The sequence below is a fragment of the Haliotis rufescens genome, unplaced genomic scaffold (genome assembly GCF_023055435.1).
Source record: "Haliotis rufescens isolate VD_foot unplaced genomic scaffold, xgHalRufe1.0.p SCAF_13, whole genome shotgun sequence".
Classification (NCBI taxonomy): Eukaryota; Metazoa; Mollusca; class Gastropoda; order Lepetellida; family Haliotidae; genus Haliotis; species Haliotis rufescens.
Window position 1 is genome coordinate 846,702 of NW_025963813.1, and position 21,556 is coordinate 868,257.

Consider the following 21,556-nt stretch of genomic DNA (forward strand, 5'->3'; position numbering starts at 1 on the left):
CGGTCGGGTAGCCTAGTGGTTAAAGCGTTCGCTCGTCACGCTGAAAACCCGGGTTCGATTCCCGACATGGGTACAATGTGTGAAGCCCATTTCTGGTGTCCCCCGCCGTGATATTGCTGGAATATTGCTAAAAGCGGCGTAAAACCATACTCACTCACTCATCAAGCCCCAATGCTTTTAATCGGGTATTAAATAATATGCAGTTATGACATTTCAATGAGTCGTTTTTTATCTCTCACCAAGTTCTAGAACTACAGCTTTAGAAATATGGCAGTTCAGGAAATTCAATTATTTTTTTTCCAGATATTTATCACTTCCTACAAGCCTTGCCTTAGCAGTCTTATTTCAAGGTCAAATTTATTATATGTGTGTGTGTGTGTGTGTGTGTGATTGTGTGTGTGTGTGTGTGTGATTGTGTGTGTGTGTGTGTGTGTGTGTGTGTGTGTGTGTGTCGATAGTGTAAGGGGGATAACTCTTCTTAGGATTTTGAAGAACTAAAGCCAGCAAAGCAGGCCTAAAATGAACTAAAATGAATGTTATCAAAACGAGTCCAAGCTACATGGGTCACAGGGGTGGACTGGGGTCATGTCCATCAAAACGAGTAGCGCTAAGTTAATGGAACCAGTTCAGCTTGGGGCCTATTTTAACCTACAAAAACGCATGGTCAAAATAACAAGAACACAATTCAGTGTCACCTTTGACGATCACAGTAAAGCATTGGATGGATTCTATTATTGCCTACAATGTTAATAAACAAATTTATGCACTAGTTGTTTCTCAATGCCTATCTTCAACCTTAAAATAAGTGGCAGTAATACACCAAACGGCTGTTGTGTGATATTTGTTTAATTATTCACGTGACATTTTCAGTCATAACAGAGTCAGTCATTAAGATTTGGTTGGTTGGTTGGTTTGTTGTTTAACGCCGCACTCAGCAATATTCCAGCTATATGACGTCGGTCTGTAAATAATCGAGTCTGGACCAGACAATCCAGTGATTGATATCATGACCATCGATCCACGCAATTGGGATCAATGACATGCATCAACCAAGTCAGCGAGCCTGACCACCCGATCCCGTTAGTCGCCTTTTGCGACAAGCATAGTCGCCTTTTACGGCAAGCATGTGTTGCTGAAGACCTATACTACCCCGGAATCTCAGTCATAAAGAGAACTAGTCCAATTGACTCCATGTCTGGCAACAGTCAGAAACTCAAGGGGGTCTTCATTCCTGCACGGAACTGGTCTTGGAGCCTCTGGTCAGTCTCACTGTACGTCCTCTTGCGGGGTGGAGCGGAACCACGGATCATCTGGCCAAACCTCTTTCTGTTTCTCCCAGCTCTGCAGCACCTTGACAAGAGCAAATACGTCAGGATGTGCCATTGCCATTAGACTAACGCTTCGTCTCTGAAAAAATAATATATAAGTTTGAAAGAAACAACTACACTTGAATTGAAAAGAAGCCCAGTGAGATGGGAGATCACTGTGGAAAATCTAGACTTGCTTCATTTAGTGCTGCACGTTACAGTAAGGGACGGGCGGAAGGGAAAATGGCATGGTTCGAGGACAGTTAGACTACCTCGCTATCACCTTGTTCAAATGAGATCGAGCCTCTACCTGTGGCCATCTAAAAAGACTTATTGACCACTTCTCTGTGACGCGAAGTATTTGACTTTGTGGAATCGCCATAGGTTGACTTAAACAATCCATATCAGGCATTTTATAAAGGTATACATTTCACTCTTCACTTTGGGTTAACCAAATAAAACAACATTCTCACCATAATTATGGTCAAACCAGTTCCTGAATTATCATGAAAACACTGGAGATGCAACAGCAGAAGCTAACAGGATGGTCAGTAATCTCAAACAGTGTCGCATCAGTGAACTCTCAACGCGTGGAGCCACCCACCTGTGTTCAGGGCAAGGTAACAGTGAGTGAGTATGGTTTTACGCCGCTTTTAGCAATATTCCAGCAATATCACGGCGGGGGACACCAGAAATGGGCTTCACACAATGTACCCATGTCGGGAATCGAACCCGGGTCTTCGGCGTGGTGTTCAGGGCAGAGTAACAGCCACAGCACTAAAACAACTTACTCTGTTGCTATTCTCTGCAGTCATTTGTCACTGTGGGCTTTATTATACCTAACCAAGCATATGGGAACAGTCCGCCAAAAAACTGACATACTTTGAGGGATAGCATATCATTTGAAATCATTTCTGACGTAAAAGTTCAGCCCATATGTATACCTATACATGCAAAAATGATTAGTAGATATATTACATGCATTTTGAATGGAACAATGTGGAATCAAATATTTTCTATTGACAAATACATATACATCTTACTAGGAACTAATCGAGAATGTTCTGACCTGTTAACACACAAATTAAATGCAATGCTGTCGGGTAATCTTGATTACCGCCAATAGACAGCATAACGGCTGGATGTCCTCCAATAGTTTTCAACTAATTATAATGTTCAACCTCCAATAGTACAGTTGGTTGGTTGGTTTGTTGTTCAACGCCGCACTCAGCAATATTCCAGCTATATGACGGCGGTCTGTAAATAATCGAGTCTCGACCAGACAATCCAGTGATTAATATCATGCGCATCGATCCACGCAATTGGGACCGATGACATGCATCAACCAAGTCAGCAAGCCTGACCACCCGATCTCGTTAGTCCCCTTTTGCGACAAGCATAGTCACCTTTTACGGCAAGAATGGGTTGCTGAAGACCTATTCTATCCCGGATCTTCACGGGCATCCAATAGTACAGGAACGCATGCAGTTAAATCATCGTAAAATAGCCAAAACGCAACGCATTCATTTTCAAATGAGTGAAATGATAATACAAAACTTTAGAATTGTTTACTGTAAAATAAAACAAACAACAAATAATTAAGCAGTTTATTCAAGAAGGAAAAGGACAACTGTTCCATCAGGCAGATGAACTTCCGAATCCTTCTCCGATGCCGATGTTGACGTTGATTGGGCAGCCATGTCTACCATTCCACCTTTTGAGTCTCCCGTTGAAGCAGGTACTGTTGCCTTCGATTCTAGATGAAACTTTTGGTAAATGCAGTGGCACATTTCAAGGACTTGCCACGGATAACACTGCTCACGCGGTCCTCCATCTCAGCAGATGTTCTCGCAAATAAAGTGTAAACAAGAAAATTTTCAATATTCTTTTTCTGCATTTTTCACATTGATATATTGCCTATCAAATACAAAAAAACTGTACATACTTTTGCAGGACATCTTTTAAAACGTAGTTATTGGCGCTACTCAGACACTGAAATAGGAAACAGTGCATTAAACCGAATATACTGTTCTCATCTACAGGGACACAGCAACCAATATAGCAGGTGCGCCAGGAACACTTCACCGTCAATCATGGCTCTCCATTAGAGCATATGTGGTGACCATATGACATACAAACGGCAAATAAACAATTTGGAACAACAACATCGTCACGCTATAAATTAAATTAATATATTTCACAACTAAATAATTATGCTGCATACAACAATACAATTTGAACTGATATCAATTACATTTTTTTCGAAATAAAAAACAAGAAAATATTTTTTGCTTTCAAATTAATAATGCTTCGATCAGTTCATATTATATATCTACCTTGTACCTACAAATAGCTGTGGTCAGTTCGTTCTGCTATTAACTGTTCGTCAAGGCCGGACTTTCATAATCCTGGTTGCCGCCGTCGTTTGAGTCTGTCGCCCAGGCCTAAAGGAATAAATGAAGAAATGAACTCGAGTCTATAATGATTTAGCAAGTTCAGATGGCCTTAGCTCTGAAATTAAGTATTGGCCTGGTCTCCGTTTATTTTTTGTATATTATATATATTTATTTCTGTGACTAAACATTCGTCTACCGTAGCCCGCAACAATTGGTAACTGAAGAAACTTTGAAAAAAATCATCACCTTTCTTATAGAGCTCAGATACAGATAATCTCAGAGACTGTTTTCCTACAGCAGTCTCAGCACACCGTCGTGTACTGGAGGGGCACAGTTAGAATGGCTTGTATTTGCTTACCTTTCCTTTGCCTGAAGAAAATTACGTAATATATATTAAGTATCAGTATTTTGCAGGAAATATGGAAATAAAACTGAGTTTTTCAGAAATATAACTATGTTAATAATAACTCAGTTTATTACACATTGGCTTCAAATAACCGAGTTCACAATAACCGTATGTGCAGTGGTGCAAATATCACTTCCGGCGCCCCATTGTATTGTGTACGTCATCCGGACGGCATTGTTAACGTCATTTGAATCTTATTGTGACGTAAGGTCGGAATGACGTCTCACACAAAATGACGTCATATCTAAAGACGGGAGCTCAAAGGATGAAGAAATAGTGGGTAATAAGGACATTATTACACCCCGATGTGTACCACACTGATTTTGCGAAACTCACGTAAGATTTCATGTATTACACTCGCCATCGGTCGGGAATTACAAGAATTCTGCCATCCGTTTCCTAAAATCAATATGACACACACAAATGTCATGCTCGTATAATAAGCTCTATATCGCATATGTACAGTATCAACCATTGCATTGCCTATAATTATCAAATGTCATAAACTGATTTATATAATTCAATATCAAGGCAGATACATACGAATGACTGAGCGCCAGGCACATCGACAGATACAGGCATTAGTGGGTTGGGTTTAACACTGCTTTGAACACTATTCCAGTAATATCACAGCCTGTCAGCTTAATGTGGTAGGAAAGCCCGAAGTGGTGCAGGTCTAAGAGGTTTATTACTTTGATACTTCGATTGCTTTACACAGGTATGGTGCTGACAAACCTATAAAACACAATTGGGGCGAACCAGGATTCGAACCCACAGTCATAGGTTACTTGTGTGTAACGTAACTTTGCTCAGCGAATTGCGGCGCCTTTGACGACTGGGCCTCTGGTGCTCCGATAGATACAAAGACGGACAGATAGACAGACAGCTTACCTCTAGAGAGCATTTTTCGAATTTCTTAATTTAAAGATTCAACTCTTTGTGATGCCTCAAGAAGTTCTGAATCACTTCCACAAAAATCAACGTTCAACAGATCGCTCTTAGTTAAATACAAGATCGGATAATATGCTTCTTCAAAAGGAACATTATCACAAAAAGTTTCACCTTATCGTTCGAATGTTTCGCTCACAATGACAAATGCACGTGAATCTCCGGCACTTTCAAACAGATGAAACTCCAACAGTTTAGTCCGAACATAGTTGTGTTTGCGCGCTCAGTTCCGATCTTTTCCGTGTTTAAATAACCAACCTCCAAGAGTCAACCCCGCAATTAACAGCGACTTTGTTTTAAGTTGGATATGGTCCTAAAAGTCAGGATAAGTTTTGCATGTGCAGCTTGTGCGTCTCGTCCTGGCCCAAACGGCCTCGGACGAACCCCACGCGCAAAACCAATCGTGACTTTTCAGACCATATCCTACATATCATGAGCATGTATTAATGGATGACTCTCAAATAGTGATGACACGAGGTGTTCGCAAAAAGGTGAGCGAATCCTGCCCCACCTGCAACGGAATATGTAGATAGTGCGTGAAGCACCCTAAAAATACCTGTATAACAATGTCTAGTTTGACCTGTTTCCACATGCAGACAGTTGGGGATGAAGTGCCCCAAAATAGACAGAATGGCCCACTCTTGAACACCTTAATGATGTCCCACTGAAGCTGAATAGCTGACAGAGCAATAACATTTTAGGAGCGCTCCTCTCTTTGAAATATCAGGACCAACTCTAATCCCAGCATTGTGTAATATCTTGGCAAGGACGAATAGAAAGATAAACTCTTAAATAGCCACAAAATCTCATTCTGTGATTGCTGACATGTTGGAAGTACATATCTTTTAGAGAGGCCCATTGAGGCCCCAATTTGAATGACAATACAAAAGCTATCTCAGAGCTGTTGATGTCCTGTTAACATTATATTTAACTTTAACTTTATTTTACTAAAATTGAGATGAAAAGAAACGTTCTAGTCTTGAATTGGTTTTTGGTAGGGGGTGTTTTCAGGAGTGCTTTGTCTTGAATTGATTGATTGATTGATTGATTGATTGATTGATCGATCCAATACAAAAATACAAAAACTCTGACATTCATACAACCTACAACTAAAAGAACAAACAACACCAAGTGTAGATATAAATATATTTATTGATGCTGAAAAGCCAGAAGGGGTTATTTACAGACAGAAGCCCACTTACTCTGCAACAGGTGAAAGACAGTCATGACTATGTACACACAACAAAACTCACAGCTTGTGTTGCCAGTTACAATTTTAACACATCAGGTAAAATCAAAGCATATATTGTTAAGAAGATGAGGACAGGGAAGAAGCTGTGACGCCAGCTGCTGATGAACTACGAGAGGTGTCATCACATCTCAACACTCAGTGGAACCTCACTGAATTAAACTCGGGTGTGTCAAAGATCAGCTGTAGATGGATGAGTACTATATATAATATCATGTATTTATTATTGCGCATTTCACAGGTGCACAAACAGAAAATAAAAGAAGTCAATTCAATATTTTGTGAATGATGTTAAAAGTCATATTTGATATATATATACATATATGTATGTACTTTTGAAAATGCATGGTTACTTTATGGCCAAATTAATAACAAGAAAATAAAGAAATTAAAACATTTCTTGAAATTTGCTCAATGTCAATTGATATACAGATAACACCAACTTTGTTCTGAATCCAGGATATCACATAAGTGTTAGCTGACCAACAATAGGATAAAATATGTCAGTACGTAATAAATAAATAATAGGCATCCAGTCCATGGACCTCCTATTTCCTTGAATAAAATATCCCCACAATACCATAGCAGGACAAAGGGCTTAAAAGCTATAAAAGAAATAACAGAGTGAAATGATTCTCAATAAAGATGTTATCAGTTTTCCCAAGGCAACAGTGATACAAAGACTATCTCAGCTTCTATGAAACAATGGGGTTAACAAACCGTTTCTGTACATCTTTATGAAGCACCAGTCTCTTGCGAACACTTTCCCTTAAGACATCAACAGACAAATTGTCCATATAGTTGAAGATCAGTTAGTTATTAAATGAAATAAAAGAAGCACATTTTTACGAAAAATATATAACAAAACTGTGACCAAAACAAATGTTTTTTTGTGAAATCTTAAGTGCTTCTATGGTTACTCATACTTCCAGTATGAACTATTGAATCTAACTTTTTATAACAGGACATGCTTTGTGTATGTTTCTAGCAGTATATAAAGAGAATTGATTGTACTGATCGACAAAACAAGGAACTGAGTGACACATTATAATTTTGATTTCTTTTGGACACTTCTTTCCAACATTTAAATCTATTTGGAATTTGGCAGATACAAGAAAAGATTTCCTATCCAGGCTATGAGTATGTACCTGTAAACTGTGCATTATGGTAAAATCACATTTGTTTTAGAGTGCATATGGCAGTGTTAATGGGGAGTATTAATGGCACCATTCTTACATATCCCTGTGAACAAAATTTACAAATGATCTTGAAGAAAGTATTCAATACATCTAGTTTTATTATCGATAACTGTACCATCAATACTGACAAACTCACTGCCACACAAATCTATGGCAGCTATTCATATACCACTGGCCCCAAGTTGATGACAAATGTGCCTGTTCTGATGCCATTTCTTTGAAGCAGAGTCAGTATGAGAAATATCAACTAGGATCCATGACCGCTACTCCCATGGTTAGGGACTGGTCATGTAGTAAAGGGAGGCCATGAAAAAATCTTACATAAAATATTGGAGGTGTCAGCAAAATTGGATACAGTCCAAAGACCAATCCCACCGACGTTTACTCCAATATCTGAAAAACTATCGGACCTACTCCAGTCAAAGTTGGTATGAGATTATTAAACAGTCATACATAACTGGATATTACATTTAAAGACAATCGGTGCATGAATAAAAAATCTGTCTATTTAGCTATCACTATATTTCATCAACAACCAGACCTGTTCGTCACGGGTGGAACGAGCATTCATTGAAACAGCCATCGGCATTATGCTACCCCTGCGTCACAGGGCCATATGACACAGTTGAACCAATCAACTCAACTCGGAAGGGAGCACGGGAATCACGCACGCACGAATATGGTGTAAGCGTTGGGCATCTCAACGTGCGTGATTCCCGTGCACCCTTCTGAGTTGAGTTGATTGGTTCAACTGTGTCATATGGCCCTGTGACGCAGGGGTAGCATAATGACGATGGCTGTTTCAATGAATGCTCGCTCCACCCGTGACGAACAGGTCTGGTTGTTGATGAAATATAGTGATAGCTAAATAGACAGATTTTTTATTCATGCACCGATTGTCTTTAAATGTAATATCCAGTTATGTATGACTGTTTAATAATCTCATACCAACTTTGACTGGAGTAGGTTCGATAGTTTTTCAGATATTGGAGTAAACGTCAGTACCTTAAATTACCTTCCAGACTATAGTTGACGTACAAAATATTCCATACAGCAGTTGTTGGCAAAGAACAAACCAACATCACAATGCCCGGTTACTTCATCACATTAAAGAATGGTTTGCCTACAGACAATGAAAGCTGTGTTAAAGTTACTGGTTTTGAACAAACATAAATACCATGTCACTGGTTTGAAAATTAAAAGTTCAATCATAATCTTTGGAGTACTTATGCTTAAGGACTCAAAAGAAGCACCTCTGGGCTAGAACTCACAGGCAGTGATTTCACATGCAGAAAATACAGACACCTGTTCAGGATACCCACACACAAAGCATGATCGGTACGAAGTAGCTGGTCAACTAGACAACAAAACGAGGAAGCTCAATGGGTTTCTGCACTACACCACAAACATCATCCTCTGTAAGGCAGGGTCTGTTCTCTACATGCCTATATTCCCTGAAGGTTTCCCAGTCATTCCCCTGTAATAATGACACTTGCATACAACCTTAAATGACGAGGGTGAAGATATAGCACTGACTGACACTAAAACTATGCTTGGGTCGGAGGACAGGTGAAGACACTCCTGTGTGAAGGCCATGTGGATCAGGTCAAGGTGGGGTAAAGGCGTAGTCCTCGGAGTCAGCTGGACTTGCCCCGAAGCTAGACTTGCGGAGTCTCCAGCGCAAACACTTGGGGCAGGGCAGGTTCTCCGTCATACAGGTCTTGTGGTACACTGCTTTGCACAACATACACTGAAACACAAAATTTGACCTTTGATACAAGTTTCCTATATAAATGTGTTCATGAATCATAAGTTCAAATCATAGATTTTGTGGCAAACTGGAGTCTTGGGATTGAACAAAAAGAAGAAAGCTATCTGGCTTTCTGGCACCAAAACATTTGATAACTGTTCTGGATGAATTGTATATCATTTATGGAGAAAGTCTTAAAGGACAAGGAAAGTCAACATAGCAACTTTGCAGATTTTGATACTTTAGGGCATACCGAATCCCAAAAACTGACCAAAATTGAATTTGAAAAATGGAAATAGCTTAAAACAAGATGAAAAACGACATGCGAAATCATCCCCCAAACGAAAATTTCGCCACTGAGGGGATTCCCCTTTCTGGGGCTAAAACATGTTCATAGTGTTTGACGCGCAGCGAAATTTCAACACTCATGACAGTTGGGCTGATGCCCAGTCTGCCTGCTTCTGCCTCAGATTTTTCATCCATTTGATTACTGTGTCCATCCATAACTTATGTCACCTCAGTAACAACACTGAAGATGCCTCCACTTGTTAACTCTGCGGATTAATGCCTGACAGCCATCTGTTGTGTGGAATAGGGTCAAGGGCAGCTCGTGTTTTATTACACAATCAGGAAGTTAGTAATGAAACAATAGTTACCAATTGTTAAATACTTTAATTATTCACAAAGCCATGGTCAAGGGTAGTTTCACACATTCAACAATGTACGCAATGCTGTTATTTCTGTTGGATTAGTAGAAATATCCGGAACTGTTCATGTATAACAGCTAAGAATCACAAGACAGATAAATGCAGCAAACATATCAGCCAATGAAAACAGCTGTCAATGCTGTATCGGTAGCTTTAAGCCACCCCCACAAATAGGTTTCTATTGGAAGCCGATTACGGAGTGTGTGATTTCAGCTCTTTGTCAGGCCATGGACAGTACTACTTACAAGGGGTCGTGGGGTAGCCTAGTGGTAAAAGCGTTTGCTTGTCAAAATGAAGGCCTGGGTTCAATTCCCCACATGGGTACAATGTATGAAGCCTATTTCTGGTGTCCCCTGCCGATATTGCTGGAATATTGCTAAAAGCGGCGTAAAATCCAACTCACTCACTTGTGACTTAGTAAATGTATCTAGATTTCCACCAGTCTCAGCATTTTAACTGTTTCACCACCAGACATGGTCACAATGACTGCATCAGTCAAAGATATAACTGGAAGAATACTAAACCTTGTTTAAATGAACCTGTGACATAAATAATCTGTGACATTCATTTCTGTAGTCACCCTTCATGTAATGCTGGAATGTTGATAAAAACGTTAAACCAAACTTACTCACACCGGTGATATTCACACTTCATCATAAACTTGTCATGTTATTTTGTATTTTTTTCACAAGATGAAAATTTAATGCTGGCAAGAGATAACGGGGCAAAAAATAATTTTTATTTTAAAAAAACCCTTAAGTGTCATCATATATACTGATCATTATAGACAACTCTGTAATAACATGATCTGGGCATTTATGAGTACTTTGTTTGTTTGTTTGTTGCTCAACGCCACACTCAGCAATATTCCAGCTATGTGACGGCAGTCTGTAAATAATCGAGTCTGGACCAATCCAGTGATTGATATCATGAGCATGGATCTGCATAATGAGCTTTATGAAGCCATCTTAGATCTAGGCCTGCCATACGTCGACATAGATTCCAAACAATAAGTAAGTACATTTAAATCCATCTGTTGCTTAATCATCATAATTTCTTCATCAAGATCAAGGTGAAGAAGACATTTCTGATCCCAGCCACCTTTTGCTGAGTTAATTGCCCACTGTCCACTTACTGGTGAGCAGATGGCCTGATTACATCCAGCTGTTGTGGTCATTCCACACAAACAGGGAGATCCTGAGCCACTGTACAACCACAACACAAACAACCTGGACAAGGTAAGCCCTGTTTTCTACACTTACAACACTGCATAAAAGCACATGGCTTGAAAGTGAACAATTTGGCATCCTTCTAACACAGCATCATTTTCAAATTATTATTTTTTTCAGATTTGGGGACTTAATTTTTAAATGCTTGAAATGAAAGTCAATTTACAAAAAAGCAGGCATTCGAAAAAGAATAATACTAAAAACATTACAATTTATTTGTTTTTCTTGTATGTTTAAGAATACTCAACTAAATGTAGGTCAGTCTCACCCACAATACAGAAGGGACACTTGTCATGCAAATGATTTACTATATGACACAACATTATCTCAAATTGACCAAAGAAAGCAAGAAATGCTGATTCCTTCATTCACACAAAAGCCTGTTCATTCCGATTCTCAAGATGGAGTTCACTGTGGCTGTATAGTTGTGAACTTCTACAGCAATGCAATTCTACTTTATACAGGTATGCATGTCTTTTTAGATACTGCTTGAGGATGCTGAGACACTTCGTCCCCACGCTCGGGATCCTTGTGGCGACATGCTTGACAACAAACTTCCTAATGTACAGGACAGGTTTGTTCCAAGATAAAAATACAGATATCAAACATACCATTCAGGATTCAGCAGCAGGAGTACACCCAAGGACTCTTTCAAAGCAAGTAGCATATAATCCAGTAGCCACATTAAAGCCATTTTTTCAGAATGATGGACAATCTCAACCCCAACATGAATCTCAACAAAACCTTGATGGAATTGTATCAGACAAAACTGGGAAGCATTCTACCGACAGGTCTGACTTGACTGCATCTACCAACAAGCCTGACCTATTTCCACAGGACCAAACATCAAACTTAGTGTCACCCAACCAAACGGTTGACACTGAACAACACACCAAACGGGCATCATTTCCTGATCTCTCTCCTCAAGAACCAAACTTGACCTCTGATTCACAATCACAGAAAAAGTCTGAAAACAATAATTTCCACCACAGGAATGATTCCTTACCAATTATTCCAAAGGGAGATGATGTTCATGGTATTGACACATGCAGTACAACTACTATCAAACATATAGGATTTTACGACTTGACTGTATGGTTGAAGGATTACCCTGGTCAAGAGATGTTTCAGGGATGTGAGTACTCATGTTGCAGCATAAACACAACTGTGGCCTTCAAGAAGAACATCGAACACCTTGATGCCCTCTTTTTCAATCCTTACCTCCTCAGGGCCGACAAACCTCCAATAAGGCCAAAACAAGATCAAATTTGGATCTTCCTAAGCATAGAACCACCACCCTACACCTCCAGGTCAGCATGGACAAGAGACAGCTGGAAGGGTCTGTTCAACTGGACGATGACTTACAGACATGACTCAGACATTGTCCTGCCTTACATCACCATTGAGAAGGACATGGAACCACACAGGAAACAATATGATTCAATTCTGGCTAAGAAAACAAAGACGGCTATGTGGACTGTGTCTCACTGTAATGCAGTTTCTCGGAGAGACGAGTACATCCGCATGTTGAACAAGACATACAGTGTGGATATATTTGGCAAGTGTGGAACTCTACGCTGCCAGGATTGCGAGGCCATGTATGAAAGGTACAAATTTTTAATTGCTTTTGAGAATTCCTTTTGTCTTGATTACATCTCTGAGAAGACAGGCAGTGGTCTGATGCATGATATTGTGCCCGTAGTGCGTGGAGCTGGCAATCATAGTCAACTCTTTCCTCCAGGAACCTACATCGATGCAGCAGAGTTCAACTCAGTGGAAGAACTTGGGGACCATCTGAATTACCTTGAGTCTAATGACACTGCCTACCTGCAATATCTGAAGAACAAGGAAGGGTACACGTTTCATCGTTTCTCCATAAAGACGAAGAAAGCATCCTACTGTCAACTGTGCAAGAAGCTGCACAACTTGGACAAGTATGGAAACATGATCCCAGATATGGCTACCTGGCTGGACAAATGTGACAAAGACATTGTGATATCGGAACACAAAATGGCCAAGATGGATGATGATCATGATGATAAACAAGATGACACAAAGCATTGACTAAAAACAAACTGAATCCAGAACAGTTTCAGGTCATGGGCTTTTACCAGTATGCTAAGATGCAAGGATAAAAACAGAAATATGAGGCACTGCAGCTCACCAGATTTATTTATATTGTTGCAAAATTATTTTATATCAAACTATAAATATATGTGGCTCCAAAAAGAACACTCATGGAAGCTCACTTCTGGTTTAAAACAACACTTTGTGGATCAAATCCACATAAAGTCCCGGCTTTCAGAGAAAATGAAATGCTGTAGACTCAAGGACATTGGCCATTCACCATGTGGTATGCTTGAGGGACATACAATTTGATGTTATATATTACTGTCTTTCCATTTAATAAATTGTTTAACAATGACAAACATTTACAAATGGAAAAAGAACAGATGTCTATCAGACTTTTGAAACCTAAGCTTAATTCAAAAGTATAAATTTCAAAATGTCCGCATGTGCAGATGTAGCTCAATGTGATTTATGCACCCACAACAAAATGTATTTATGCCTCCGACTATAAAACTTACTATGATGTCATAGGCTTTATGTTAAAAACATCAGGTTGGCGTCGAATATGACTATGTTTTACTTCTCCCTCTATTGTCACTGTTACATCATAGGCACTATGACACCACAAATACTACTGTTGTGCGTCGCCTATGACTACAATGGACATTAACTTTTCATTACACCTGTCAGAAGAGCTGTTGAAAGTTGAAAGATCTTGTGTGCATATAGGAGTTTTGACAAGCACGAATATCTGGATATGTATATTAATCAGTCGTAATCATTGTTCATAAAAGATGAAAAAGGAAAACTCAAAATGTTCAACAATGAGTATTAAATGTTACTTTACTGTTAAGTTGGTTGGTTGGTTGATTGTTTAATGCCGCACTCAACAGTATTCCAGCTATATGACGGCAGTCTGTAAATAATCGAGTCTTGACCAGACAGTCCAGTGATTAATATCCTGAGCATCGATCCACGCAATTGGGATCGATGACATGCATCAACCTTTTACGACAAGCATATTCTCCTTTTACGGCAAGCATGGGTTGCTGAAGACCTATTCTACCCCGGATCTTCACAGGTCCACTTTACTGTTAAGGATGAAAATAAGGACATTAATTATTTCCTACTAAATATACCACATACTTTTCTACATGTTCAAAATGACATTTGAAAACACCTTTTAACAGCTGTTTAAGTATAAATTCAAAAGTCTGAGGCTAAAACATGAAAAAAGACTTATTTTGTACCGAAAGGACAGAGGGGATTTCCATGCTGCCAATCTCTATGTTCTCCCTTATGTAGCAGGTAGAGTAAAAGCAAACACAAATCTTTGCCTGTTGAAATGACATCATTATTTGTAATGTGGTAGACAGGTAAAAGTAGATATATAATATATATATATATGGAAAGAACACAAAGCAGTTGATACAGTCATGGCCTGGGGTAGGTGGGATGGTATTGTGGATGGGTGGGTGGATAAAATGAATACATGATAATGTTAGCAGGAGAGTGAATGTACTGTTTATTTCTATTTCTCACTGTGTGTAAGTGGTCACTGACAACTAAAGACGTCAGACTGATATACAATGTGGCTACTATGGGAGCCATGTTAAGAAGCTCATCAAAATCCTGTGAGGATTATTCATGACATTACATGTACCTGGTTTTCACCTTCCACTCAGTTTTCAAAATTTATTCATGATCAATGTGTAGGTTAGGGTATGGAAATCATGACAAATTTTGTCTTCATAATTTTAAATATCATAATTCAAATCACTCACTATACATAAATAACCAGCTGATATATGGGACATATTACTAACCTTTTCATGATGTTTGTTTGTTTTATTTATTTGTTGTTTAACACCGCACTCAGCAATATTCCAGCTGAATGCTAGTGGTCTGTAAATAATCTGGACTAAACAATACAGTGATTGACATCATGAGCATCAATCTATGCAATTGGGATACGATGACATGCGTCAACCAAGTCAGCGAGCCTGACCACCTGATCCTATTTGTCACCTCTTACGACAAGCATAGTCGCCTTTTATGGCAAGCATGGGTTGCTGAAGACCTATTCTAACCTGGATCTTCACACATTTTATTCATTATGACTGCCACAGCAACCATGAATCACATTTCTGTCAAGTTCCATGCGTCCACCCTTGTCCTACATTTCATGCTTGTTTTGTTTGTCAAGCTGAATGACAGCGGTCTGGAAATAATCAAGCCTCAACTTTACAAATTAGTGGTTGATATTCTGAGGAACAGCCCACTGTGTTGGGTCACGATGACATGAAATCAACCAAGTCACTGAACCTGAACCTGACCACCCGAAGCATCAAGTTGTCTCATACAACAAGCACAGGTTGCTGGGTGCTACTCGAACCGAGGTCCCCACAGGAGTGTGGTCAAACCAAACAGCAAATCAACCTGTTGCTATATTCAAACATCTGTGGTCAGTGTAGAGTGAGTGAGTTGGGTTTAACGCCGCATTGAACAGTATTCCAGTTATATCACGGCTTGTCACCTTCATGTGGGAGGAAAGCCCGAAGTGATGCAGGTCTCAGACTTTTACCAGTTTGGTGAAATGAATGTGTCTGGTGCTGACAAACCAAAAAATATAATCAGGGCAAACGGGATTCGAACCCACAGGCACAGGTTTCTGGCGAGCCCAAGGAACGCAACTGTGCACAGCAAATAGCGGCGCCTTAGATGACTGGGCCACCCATTATGTCAAGACAAACATAGCATATACATAGCAGTTATCCTTGCTTTCATCTGGCAAGATAATTTTTAATCCCGAAGTGGAACACATCTCTTGGGGAACAAGTGTTTTTTTAGAGGAATACCCCAGGGATATATACTCTAGCAGGTTAAGTAGTGGGATATAAAAGCACATGGTCAGTGTGGAGATGATCAAACTCTGTACCATTTCATCGCATCTTGACGAATCTCTTGTGGTGACATCTAAATGAAAACAAGATGAGATGAGACATTTGGAGCATGAAGTCTGTGATCATTTTCCAACCATCATTTTCTCGACTTTGGAGAATGATTTAAATAATTGAATGGCAGGAGTGACAGACGGATGATGAACGATTTTGTTTGCATGTTGTTCAACTCCGCCCACAGCAATATTCCATCTATGTGACTAGAGTTGTAACAATATGGTGGGGTTGCGATACGATTCGTATCCCAATACTATGGGTGCGATACATTTTGTGTCCCAATGCCGTACTTTCATTTCACAAGTAGATATTCTCTCTTTTTGCTGGTGAGTCACAACCCTGAATTATTAGTTATTAAATTTCAAAGATCAAAGATGGGATATTGTAGGGCAGACATATCTGCTGGAGGGTTCTTTGAATGTTATGGTATTTATGTCCAACCATGAAATACTGGAGAATCTGCGTACGTTGTTGGTTGAACAGTTTCTGTTATTATTCATGTGTCTTACACCAATATAACTTGTAATGTAATGTATCGTATGTATCACAATACAGGGGTTGTATATCGATATATTGTATTGTGGGCCTCATATCGCAATGCAATTCTGTATTGCCGTATCGTTACACCCCTATATGCAATGCCGGTTTGTAAATAATCAGGTCTGGACCAGACAATCCAGTGATTGATGTCATGAGCATCGATATACGCATTTGGGATACAATGACATGCATCAACCAAGTCATCGAGCCTAACCACGAAATGCTGTTAGTCGCCTCTTATGACAAGCATGGGTGAAGACCAATACTCACCGGGATCTTTACAGAGTGGTTAGTTAATGAACAGACAGACAGACACAGTTGTCTGCTACAAACTTACTTCATGTGGTTTGGTTTGGTTTTGGTTTGGTTTGTTGTTTTACGCCGCACTCAGCAATATTCCAGCTATATGACGGCGGTCTGTAAATAATCGAGTCTGGACCAGACAATCCAGTGATTTACATCATGAACATCAATCCACGCAATTGGGATCGATGACATGCATCAACCAAGTCAGCGAGCCTGACCACCCGATCCCGTTAGTCGCCTTTTACGACAAACATAGTCGCCTTTTACGGCAAGCATGGGTTGCTGAAGACCTATTCTACCCCGGATCTTCACAGGTCTCTTCCCCGGATCTTCACAGGTCTACTTCATGTGAAATACTGTTATACATGTACTGTCAAAAAATTAAGAAATGTCATAAAGAACACTGCTATTTGTGAACAGTAGGTTTCTGCCTGTAACAGATGAATCCACTTCCAATAACCGGAGATTGCAATGACTTGGCATGCCAGGTAAGCATAAATAATTCAATTCCATGTAAATGAAATAAAAGTATCAGCTGAAACACTTCTGGTTTTAACAATTATCCCAATATATTCAGACTGAACTAAACATATGTCACACTGTGATGGGTTTGAAGAACTGAAACAAACACTGTCTTCTGCGAGTCGTATTGAAAGTACGAAATGATACACTGGAACTTAATTAATGCTTAAAAAAATAAAAGAATTCTCAAGCAATGTTTTTGAAAATATAGTGCAGGCGGGCGGTGTCATTTTTTGTTGTTGTTCAAACTAGTTTGTAACCAATAAACAGTTGTGTAATCAATAAACAATTGTGTACAATGAACCTGGGAAAGGGCCTCCCAACATAAATGTATTCCTTTATGAGTAAAATACTGGAATACACTATTTGACTACCGTTGGACTTGGAATATCTAAAGATTTAAAAAATAATAATTTTTAAATGGAAATAAAAACGAAACATGTGGCAAACTTTTTAATGATGCGGGCGGTGCCTGAGCCTAATTTAAGCATGTGTAAGATTTATTTGATTTCTGTTCTGATAAGAAATACATTTTGTTTCTTTGTTGTTTGCCACGCTCAGCAATATTCCAGATATATGACAGTGGTCTGTTAATCGAATCCGGACCAGAAAATCCAGTGATTGATAACATGAGCATCAATCCACGCAATTGGGATACGATGACATGCATCAACCAAGTCAGCAAGCCTGACCACCCAATCCTGTTAGTCGCCTCTTATGACAAGCAAAGATGCCTTTCGCAGCAAGCATAGGTGCCTGAAGACCTATTGTAGCCCGTATCTTCGTGGCTTTATAAGAAATACAATGTCTGAACAGTCCTGAGAATTTCTTCCCTTATTCAAGTTTCCATTCAAACAAGAAATCACCATATAATAATAAGCATAAGGCATCATGCACACGTTTCGTTTTATTTGTTGGTACAGTTTTCACTTAAACACCCCCATTGAATGTGTACAACCCACAAACTGTGTTTGGGAGAATCCCTGGACATACAAATGTAGAGGCTGAGGAAAGTCTCGGAATAAATTGTATAAATAACCACATTTGAGTCTGGTAATCAGAAGCACAATATTGGATTTGACACTCTAGGCTTCGAGATACTCCAGATAGCCAGACTGAGATGACAAGTCTGTGTTAATACCAAGATGCTGCACCATCTGCCACCACCACCAGCAGCATCTGTCACGAGCCCCTCCTGCATCCCACTCTCCTGGACCAGCCATCATGGGAACACGCTCTGTGATCAGGTAAGACTTTATATCACATTACCAGTATACAGGTATATACCTTTCAGTAACAGGAAAAGTTGTGAAAAAGCAAAGTTTGAAGGAAATTTGACTGTAAAAATATTTGTGTTTGTTTTCTTGTGTGTGAACTTACTTTGAAAAAAAGTGGACAAGCAATAATTATTAGAGGAGCCGCCATGCAGAATTGGTGAGTTATTTGTTTTTTGTGTACTCATGCCTATTCCAATAACAAGTGGCTAACATAATACATCTTATTATCAGTATCTGCCAGCAATATACCAGCAGGTCTTGTTCCACAAAGCGATCTTAGTGTTGAGATTATCGTAAGCCTATGTTAAGGTATGTGAACTACCATCATCTTAGCCCTAAGATTGCTTTGTGGAACAGCTCGGGCTCTGGACATTATTTCTTGAATACTTTTAATCAGTGAGAATAAGTTTGGAGAACAATTATAAGTAATGCATATACTGATGCTGGGTATATTTAGTGATTACATAATACTTCTTTTTTCTATCCACAAGTGGAAATGGTTCATGTTTTCTATGATAATGAAACTACACATTTGAAGACATTTGTGCAAAAATTAAATGTTGACTTTATTTTTGCTCCAAGGAAACAAAATTTTCTCATTTTAAAAATATTAATCCCAGAATGTCAAATGCCCAGGTTGTGCTCAATTTTTAATCTCAAATAAGGTCAATTATTAACTTAAGAAACCAGACAATGAAGATAAAAATACATTTAACCAGATTCAGACTTGTCTCTTGTGGTTGGAGTAGCACGTTATACTGATCTGTCCCACTGCTGGCCAACGTATGACTGTTTGATCGTCACCCTAAATGTCAATGAGCTGTTATCGGTTTTGCGCCAAAGGTTGTTTGGGTGTAATACCACTTTCAAAAGTGCCTCAGTTATACTACACCATGTCAGCTCACTGCGAGCAGAAAACCACAGTCAAAGAAGCACATAAACAGGTGATGAGAGGTAAAATGGGGTTGAATGTCTTTTTAATTCACATTGCAACATGCACTGCGTGTGTGTGTGTGTGTGTGTGTGTGTGTGTGTGTGTGTGTTTGTGTGTGTGTGTGTGTGTGTGTGTGTGTGTGTGTGTGTGTGTGTGTGTGTGTGTGTGTGTGTGTGTGTGTGTGTGTGTGTGTGTGTGGTCATGTCCAATGCTGGTTTTATAGTGCTAGCCTGGAGATACCATGCCACAGTTTCAACATGGATACCCCACTCAGACACATTATACTGACTCCGAGCTGACCAGTCCTGGTTTTATCCCCATAATGCTGAACGCCAGGCACAGTAACAACAAGTACCATCTTTTAACATCTTTTGATATCATGCAGAGAGGACATAAACTTTCGACCGAATTACTTAAGGATGTTAAGGCTTTGTTTGAATCTAACAACACAAGTTGACATGTATCTGTACCATCTGTGCCAGCATCTGCCTGAGCGTTTCTGTCATGAAAGATGTCGCTACTTCAAATTAACATGCTGAATTCTTATGATTAAATTTCAGATTGGGCAAGAACTGTTCCTCTTGTCAGACAGTGCTGGGAGGAGTGTTGTTCTTGTTCCTCCTGTTCCTGACACTGCCTGTCCTTAGACAAAGCATGGGGACACAAACAATGACCATTGCCACAACACAATCACAAGATATCACTGTGAAAGCAAGTATGGAAACAACAGGACAATCAGAGACAGTGGAAGAAAGTCTTGAAACAACAGGAGGACAATCAGAGAAAGTGGAAGAAAGTCTTGAAACAACAGGAGGACAATCAGAGGCAGTGGAAGAAAGTCTTGAAACAACAGGACAATCAAGGGGAGTGGAAGAAAGTCTTGAAACAACAGGCAGACAATCAGAGGCAGTGGAAGAAAGTCTTGAAACAACAGGAGGACAATCAGAGAAAGTGGAAGAAAGTCTTGAAACAACAGGACAATCAAGGGGAGTGGAAGAAAGTCTTGAAACAACAGGCAGACAATCAGAGGCAGTGGAAGAAAGTCTTGAAACAACAGGAGGACAATCAGAGAAAGTGGAAGAAAGTCTTGAAACAACAGGAGGACAATCAGAGAAAGTGGAAGAAAGTCTTGAAACAACAGGAGGACAATCAGAGGCAGTGGAAGAAAGTCTTGAAACAACAGGCAAACAATCAGAGGCAGTGGAAGAAAGTCTTGAAACAACAGGAGGACAATCAGAGGCAGTGGAAGAAAGTCTTGAAACAACAGGAGGACAATCAGAGAAAGTGGAAGAAAGTCTTGAAACAACAGGCAGACAATCAGAGGCAGTGGAAGAAAGTAGCCAAACACCTGCTGAACAAATTCAGACTGACAAAGAATCTTCTTCCAGTTCATGTACATCCTCTGACTTGAAGCAGATTGCTTGGTTCAAAAAGCCAGACTGGCTCTCCGACTATCCAGGACAGGAAATGTTTGAAGGCTGTGAGTACAGCTGCTGTACAGTTAAAGAAACCTCCGTTCACAATAGTATTACTGACCTTGACCTTGTGTTATTCTCTACTGACCACATAACCCAACATCCACCTCCACGGCCTTCAGCCAATCAGATCTGGGCTTTCTTTTCCATTCATCCACCATCTAACATTCACCAATCTCTTTGGGGAAAAAACTCATGGAGAAGCATTTTCAACTGGACAATAACATATCGCAGAGATTCGGATCTCATTTTATCCTCGATGAGCACTGAAAAAATGGATGCAG

General features: G+C 39.6%; 1 protein-coding gene and 1 long non-coding RNA gene across 4 annotated transcripts in view; both read right to left on the minus strand.

The window, feature by feature from the left end:
• Nucleotides 1–2,900: 2,900 nt before the first annotated feature.
• On the minus strand, nt 2,901–3,718 carry LOC124148612. The gene is made up of 2 exons (XR_006862986.2): nt 3,644–3,718; nt 2,901–3,154 (listed from the first exon to the last, which is right to left on the minus strand). It is a non-coding gene; the product is annotated as an uncharacterized LOC124148612 (long non-coding RNA).
• A 4,719-nt stretch (nt 3,719–8,437) lies between these two features.
• LOC124148650 overlaps nt 8,438–21,556 on the minus strand; it is a 43,562-nt gene continuing 30,443 nt past the window's right edge. For 2 of the 3 annotated variants that reach the window (XM_046519874.2, XM_046519875.2), the window contains one exon: nt 8,438–9,255. In XM_046519874.2, coding sequence (XP_046375830.2) covers nt 9,112–9,255 — 144 coding nt within the window. In that variant the 3' untranslated portion in view covers nt 8,438–9,111. Of the gene's footprint in view, nt 9,256–16,199; nt 16,238–21,556 lie in introns of all 3 variants that reach the window. The other variant, XM_048394057.1, reaches the window with a different exon arrangement.